General features: G+C 49.2%; 1 protein-coding gene across 2 annotated transcripts in view; it reads left to right on the top strand.

The window, feature by feature from the left end:
- Nucleotides 1-203: 203 nt before the first annotated feature.
- The window catches only part of LOC139389285 (hexokinase-2-like), a 94,390-nt gene continuing 86,988 nt past the window's right edge, over nt 204-7,605 (top strand). For both annotated transcript variants that reach the window (XM_071135871.1, XM_071135872.1), the window contains exon 1: nt 204-266. In XM_071135871.1, the coding sequence (XP_070991972.1) occupies nt 204-266 (63 nt within the window). The remainder of the gene's footprint in view (nt 267-7,605) is intronic.

Raw genomic sequence — 7,605 nt, 5'->3', positions numbered from 1 at the left:
TTGTTTGAAGTATGTGACTTCTGTAGTTTACATCTCTATAAAGTCGTAGTAGCTAACAGTGTTATTACGAAGGCCAGTGCAGATTCTGTTCAATGTTATGACTAGTTGCCGAATGTTTAACGAACAAGCCCGCAATTAGGAAATAATTAAATTAACATAGTTAGCTAGTTAAGTGGTAGAGGAGAAGGACGTTCATAACGACGATGATAGCCTCTCATCTTCTGGCATACTACTTCACGGAGCTCCACCATGACAAGGTTCAACAAGTAAGTGGCTACTGGTTAGAAACATGTATTTTTGCTATTTTGAAGAAGCTAAGTTACTAGAAGGTACGCCACGTGACGTCTCTGATCATGTTGGCATTGCAGGGTCAGTGGAACATCAAGCCAGCCTCCTCGAGCCATTCACTATTCAGTTGAATTTACTCTTAGCAGTGGTAGCTAGCTACTTTTATTTTCCGTCAAAATTGCACCACATCCATGTCTATCAACTCTAGCTACGTAAATTAATTTTGAAGACTGGCGATTGGCGAGCTATGCCCAAATTTGGACTTTTACTGATTTGTTATCAGATATGCAATAAGCGCGCATCTTCTAGCGTCGGCACAATGCCTGTTAAAGATGTTGGTCTGGTCTATGGATTGCTAGTTAAAAACGTAACTCGTGTTTGACTATGTTATGCAGGGGTGAAAGTAGATTTAATTTCTTACAGATATGGGGACCTCTTATGTGGCCGCTTAATCATAAAATTACATACAAAATCCATATGAATTTAATAGGATCTCTATGGGCCAAATAGTAAAGATTTGTCCTTTTAACGTTTAAATGTCCTAGCCTACCTTTTAATGTGGCGTGAACACAACCAATCATGTTGTTTTCATCTGATTGTCAAACCATTACTTCAAAAGGTTTATGTAGGCTACCTATGCACGTTAATCAGGGATGGCTGAATGACATTGGATGCGGAAAAGAATTGAGAGGTTAACATGCTGACGAGACCGGGACGCGCGTTCGTCTGCGTGCGGCATTGCGCGCATGTTGATATTGTTCATACACACCAGAAGCTATCAGGACAAATATAAAATATATTTTGATTTGTTTATCACTTTTTTTGGTTAGTACATGATTCCATATGTGTTATTTCATAGTTTTGATGTGTTCACTATTATTCTACAATGTGTCCAAACTTTTGACTAGTACTGTAGTTTAGGTGTAATTTCGAGGGGCCGGGCTGAGTTACATCGTTTGTTTCCCGCTCATCAACTTGGATGCAGTCAAGGATATGTTTTGCGTAATTCTATAAAGTCCTACTTCAACATGTAGCATGTTTTTGTTTCCCTGACAGTACATTTGATTAGTAATAGAGTTATAGTAATTAAAACAGTCCCATAGCAGCTTCTTTTTACAAAGTAAAACGTACAAGAGAATAGTATGAACCTGCAAGGCCCGAGGTCAAATTATTTGCTGCTGGTAAATAGGCATAACACAAACTCATCATTACACTTTTGTCTTTCTAAATTAAATCAACTTCTTCACCTTACTTATCATTCAGTTAGGCGTAATACATTTTTTAATTGTGAAGTAAGGTGCACAATTATCACCCATTTGTCATTCATTCAGTGAGGAGAGAGAGACACATTAGCGCCTGGCTGGGTACCAACATCCTACAGCACATTGTCTTGGCAGGTTAAGTTAGGAATAGGTGTGAAAAAAATAGGTAAAAAGGCTCTAAATACTTTTCTGTTTGTGATTTCAAAATTCTGACATTGACAATAAAGTCAGGGAAGGAGCAGGGCATGCACTATATATACAAAAGCTATTTCAGCCACACCACCTTAATGTCGCTGGACCCCAGGAAGAGTAGCTGCTGCTTTGGCAACAGCTAATGGGGATCCTTAATAAATACAAATACCTGTTGCTGACAGGTGTATAAAATCGAGCAAACAGCCATGCAATCTTCATAGACAAACATTGGCAGTAGAATGGCCTTACTGAAGAGCTCAGTGACTTTCAACATGGCACTGTCATAGGATGTCACCTTTCCAACAAGTCAGTTTGTCAAATTTCTGCCCTGCTAGAGCTGCCAACTGTAAGTGCTGTTATTGTGAAGTGGAAACGTCTAGGAGCAACAACGGCTCAGCCACAGTGGTAGGCCGAACAAACTCACAGAACGGGACCGTCGAGTGCTGAAGCAAGTTGCGTGTAAAATCATCTGTCCTCGCTTGCAACACTCACTACCAAGTTCCAAACTGCCTCTGGAAGCAACATCAGCACAATAACTGTTAGTTGGGAGCTTCATGAAATGGGTTTCCATGGCCGAGCAGCCGGAACACAAGCCTAAGGTCATCATGCGCAATGCCAAGCGTCTGCTGGAATTGTCATGTTGTGTCTTGTCTCTGTCCTTTCCCTTCACCCTGTCTCCCTCTGCTGGTCGTTGTTAGGTTACCTTTTCTCCCCCGCTTTCTCCCAGCTGTTCCTTGTCTCCTCTAACTACCCATTCACCCCGTTTCCCACCTGTTCCCTTTTTCCCCTCTGATTAGGTCCCTATATCTCTCTCTGTTTCTGTTCCTGTCCTTGTCGGATTCTTGTTTGTGTTTCATGCCTGAGCCAGACTATCGTCATGTTTGCTGTAACCTTGTCCTGTCCTGTCGGAATCTGCCGGTCTATCTGAGCCTACCTATGTTTGGTCATTAAAGAAGCTCTGTTTAAGTTAGTTCGCTTTTGGGTCCTCATTCACTCCCCATAACAGAAGAATCCGACCAAGAATGGACCCAGCGACTTCGGATCCTCTCCACTCAGCCGTCGGGATCCAGGGAGCGATGCTAGGCAGACACGAGCAGGAAGTGTCTGCTGCTCGACATGCCGTTGAGACCCTGGCCACCCAAGTCTCCAACCTCACAGAACAGGTTCACCATCTCCGCCTCGATCCACCGGCCACTTCCAGGGCTTTCGAATCTCCGGAGCCCAGAATCAATAACCCGCCGTGTTACTCTGGGGAGCCCACTGAATGCCGCTCGTTCCTCACCCAGTGTGATATTGTGTTTTCTCTCCAGCCCAACACTTACTCCAGGAGCACTGCTCGTGTCGCCTACGTCATATCTCTCCTTATTGGACGGGCTCGTGAGTGGGGCACGGCAATCTGGGAGGCAAGGGCTGAGTGTACTAACCAGTATCAGGACTTTAAGGAGGAGATGATACGGGTTTTTGATCGATCTGTTTTTGGGGAGGAGGCTTCCAGGGCCCTGTCTTCCCTATGTCAAGGTAATCGATCCATAACAGACTACTCTATTGAGTTTCGCACTCTTGCTGCCTCCAGTGGCTGGAACGAGCCGGCTTTGCTCGCTCGTTTTCTGGAGGGTCTCCGCGCAGAGGTAAAGGATGAGATTCTCTCCCGGGAGGTCCCTTCCAGCGTGGATTCCCTGATTGAACTCGCTATTCGCATTGAGCGACGGGTTGATCTGCGTCACCGAGCTCGTGGAAAGGAGCTCGCGCTCTCCGTTGCCCCCCTCTCCGCATCACTGCCATCTTCCTCTGCCGGCTCGGGAGCTGAGCCTATGCAGCTGGGAGGTATCCGCATCTCGACTAAGGAGAGGGAACGGAGAATCACCAACCGCCTCTGTCTCTATTGCGGTTCTGCTGGTCATTTTGTCACTTCATGTCCAGTAAAAGCCAGAGCTCATCAGTAAGCGGAGGGCTACTGGTGAGCGCTACTACTCCTGTCTCTCCTTCAAGATCCTGCACTACCTTGTCGGTCCATCTACGCTGGACCGGTTCGTCAGCTTCCTGCAGTGCCTTAATAGACTCTGGGGCGGAGGGCTGTTTTATGGACGAGACCTGGGCTCGGGAACATGACATTCCTCTCAGACAGTTAAGGGAGTCCACGGCCTTGTTCGCCCTGGATGGTAGTCCTCTCCCCAGGATTCAGCGTGAGACGCTACCTTTAACCCTCACTGTTTCTGGTAATCATAGCGAAACCATTTCTTTTTTGATTTTTCGTTCACCTTTTACACCTGTTGTTTTGGGCCATCCCTGGCTAGTTTGTCATAATCCTTCCATTAATTGGTCTAGTAATTCTATCCTCTCCTGGAACGTCTCTTGTCATGTGAAATGTTTAATGTCTACTATCCCTCCTGTTTCCTCTGTCTCTTCTTCACAGGAGGAGCCTGGTGATTTGACAGGGGTGCCGGAGGAATATCACGATCTGCGCACGGTGTTCAGTCGGTCCAGGGCCACCTCTCTTCCTCCACACCGGTCGTATGATTGTAGTATTGATCTCCTTCCGGGAACCACTCCCCCCCGGGGTAGACTATACTCTCTGTCGGCTCCCGAACGTAAGGCTCTCGAGGATTATTTGTCTGTAGCTCTTGACGCCGGTACCATAGTCCCCTCCTCCTCTCCCGCCGGAGCGGGTTTTTTTTTTGTCAAGAAGAAGGACGGGTCTCTGCGCCCCTGCATAGATTATCGAGGGCTGAATGACATAACAGTTAAGAATCGTTATCCGCTTCCTCTTATGTCTTCAGCCTTCGAGATCCTGCAGGGAGCCAGGTTTTTCACTAAGTTGGACCTTCGTAACGCTTACCATCTCGTGCGCATCAGGGAGGGGGACGAGTGGAAGACGGCGTTTAACACTCCGTTAGGGCACTTTGAATACCGGGTTCTTCCTTTCGGCCTCGCTAACGCTCCAGCTGTCTTTCAGGCATTAGTCAATGATGTCCTGAGAGACATGCTGAACATCTTTGTTTTCGTTTACCTTGACGATATCCTGATTTTTTCACCGTCACTCCAGATTCATGTTCAGCACGTTCGACGTGTCCTCCAGCGCCTTTTAGAGAATTGTCTTTTTGTGAAGGCTGAGAAGTGCACTTTTCATGCCTCCTCCGTCACATTTCTCGGTTCTGTTATTTCCGCTGAAGGCATTAAGATGGATCCCGCTAAAGTCCAAGCTGTCATTGATTGGCCCGTCCCTAAGTCACGCGTCGAGCTGCAGCGCTTTCTCGGCTTCGCGAACTTCTATCGTCGTTTCATCCGTAATTTCGGTCAGGTGGCCGCTCCTCTCACAGCCCTTACTTCTGTCAAGACGTGCTTTAAGTGGTCCGTTTCCGCCCAGGGAGCTTTTGATCTCCTCAAGAATCGTTTTACATCCGCTCCTATCCTTGTTACACCTGACGTCTCTAGACAGTTCGTTGTCGAGGTTGACGCGTCAGAGGTGGGCGTGGGAGCCATTCTTTCTCAGCGCTCCCTCTCTGACGACAAGGTCCACCCATGCGCGTATTTTTCTCATCGCCTGTCGCCGTCGGAACGTAACTATGATGTGGGTAACCGCGAACTGCTCGCCATCCGGTTAGCCCTAGGCGAATGGCGACAGTGGTTGGAGGGGGCGACCGTTCCTTTTGTCGTTTGGACTGACCATAGGAACCTTGAGTACATCCGTTCTGCCAAACGACTTAATGCGCGTCAGGCGCGTTGGGCGCTGTTTTTCGCTCGTTTCGAGTTCGTGATTTCTTATCGTCCGGGCTCTAAGAACACCAAGCCTGATGCTTTGTCTCGTCTCTTCAGTTCTTCAGTAGCCTCCACTGACCCCGAGGGGATTCTCCCTGAGGGGCGTGTTGTCGGGTTGACTGTCTGGGGAATTGAGAGGCAGGTAAAACAAGCGCTCACTCACACTCCGTCGCCGCGCGCTTGTCCTAGGAACCTTCTTTTCGTTCCCGTTCCTACTCGTCTGGCCGTTCTTCAGTGGGCTCACTCTGCCAAGTTAGCCGGCCACCCTGGCGTTCGGGGTACGCTTGCTTCCATTCGCCAGCGTTTTTGGTGGCCCACCCGGGAGCATGACACGCGTCGTTTCGTGGCTGCTTGTTCGGTCTGCGCGCAGACTAAGTCCGGTAACTCTCCTCCTGCCGGCCGTCTCAGGCCGCTTCCTATTCCCTCTCGACCGTGGTCTCACATCGCCTTAGATTTTGTCACCGGACTGCCTTCGTCAGCGGGGAAGACTGTTATTCTTACGGTTGTCGATAGGTTCTCTAAGGCGGCTCATTTCATTCCCCTTGCTAAGCTTCCTTCTGCTAAAGAGACGGCACAAATCATCATCGAGAATGTTTTCAGAATTCATGGCCTTCCGTCAGACGTCGTTTCGGACAGAGGTCCGCAATTCACGTCTCAATTTTGGAGGGAGTTTTGCCGTTTGATTGGGGCTTCCGTCAGTCTCTCTTCCGGCTTTCACCCCCAGTCTAACGGTCAAGCAGAACGGGCCAATCAGACTATTGGTCGCATCTTACGCAGTCTTTCTTTTCGCAACCCTGCGTCTTGGTCAGAACAGCTCCCCTGGGCAGAATACGCCCACAACTCGCTTCCTTCGTCTGCGACCGGGCTATCTCCTTTTCAGAGTAGCCTCGGGTACCAGCCTCCGCTGTTCTCATCTCAGTTCGCCGAGTCCAGCGTCCCCTCCGCTCAGGCTTTTGTCCAACGTTGCGAGCGCACCTGGAAGAGGGTCAGGTCTGCACTTTGCCGTTATAGGGCGCAGACTGTGAGGGCTGCTAATAAGCGTAGAACTAAGAGTCCTAGATATTGTCGCGGTCAGAGAGTTTGGCTCTCCACTCAGAACCTTCCACTTAAGACGGCTTCTCGCAAGTTGACCCCGCGGTTCATTGGTCCGTTCCGTATTTCTCGGGTCATCAATCCTGTCGCAGTTCGACTTCTTCTTCCGCGATACCTTCGTCGCGTCCACCCGGTCTTCCATGTCTCCTGTATTAAGCCCGTTCTTCGCGCCCCCGCTCGTCTTCCCCCCCCCCCCCCCATCCTTGTCGAGGGCGCACCCATCTACAGGGTCCGCAGGATTTTGGACATGCGTCCTCGGGGCCGTGGTCACCAGTACCTTGTCGATTGGGAGGGGTACGGTCCTGAGGAGAGGAGTTGGGTTCCCTCTCGGGACGTGCTGGACCGTGCGCTGATCGAGGATTTCCTCCGTTGCCGCCAGGTTTCCTCCTCGAGTGCGCCAGGAGGCGCTCGGTGAGTGGGGGGGTACTGTCATGTTGTGTCTTGTCTCTGTCCTTTCCCTTCACCCTGTCTCCCTCTGCTGGTCGTTGTTAGGTTACCTTTTCTCCCCCGCTTTCTCCCAGCTGTTCCTTGTCTCCTCTAACTACCCATTCACCCCGTTTCCCACCTGTTCCCTTTTTCCCCTCTGATTAGGTCCCTATATCTCTCTCTGTTTCTGTTCCTGTCCTTGTCGGATTCTTGTTTGTGTTTCATGCCTGAGCCAGACTATCGTCATGTTTGCTGTAACCTTGTCCTGTCCTGTCGGAATCTGCCGGTCTATCTGAGCCTACCTATGTTTGGTCATTAAAGAAGCTCTGTTTAAGTTAGTTCGCTTTTGGGTCCTCATTCACTCTCCATAACAGGAATGGTGTATAGCTCGCTTCCATTGGACTCTGGAGCAGTGGAAACATATTATCTGGAGTGATGAATCACGTTTCACCCTCTGGTTGTCTAACGGACGAATCTGGGTTTGGCGGATGCTAGGAGAACGCTACCTGCCCCAAAGTAGTGGCAACTGTAAAGTTTAGTGGAGGAGGAATAATGGTCTGGGGCTGTTTTTTCATGGTTCGGGCTAGGC

Source organism: Oncorhynchus clarkii, chromosome 30 (genome assembly GCF_045791955.1).
Source record: "Oncorhynchus clarkii lewisi isolate Uvic-CL-2024 chromosome 30, UVic_Ocla_1.0, whole genome shotgun sequence".
In the NCBI taxonomy this organism is placed as follows: domain Eukaryota; kingdom Metazoa; phylum Chordata; class Actinopteri; order Salmoniformes; family Salmonidae; genus Oncorhynchus; species Oncorhynchus clarkii.
Note: the sequence above shows the minus strand (reverse complement) of the source record. Positions and strands in the feature narration are given on the sequence as shown.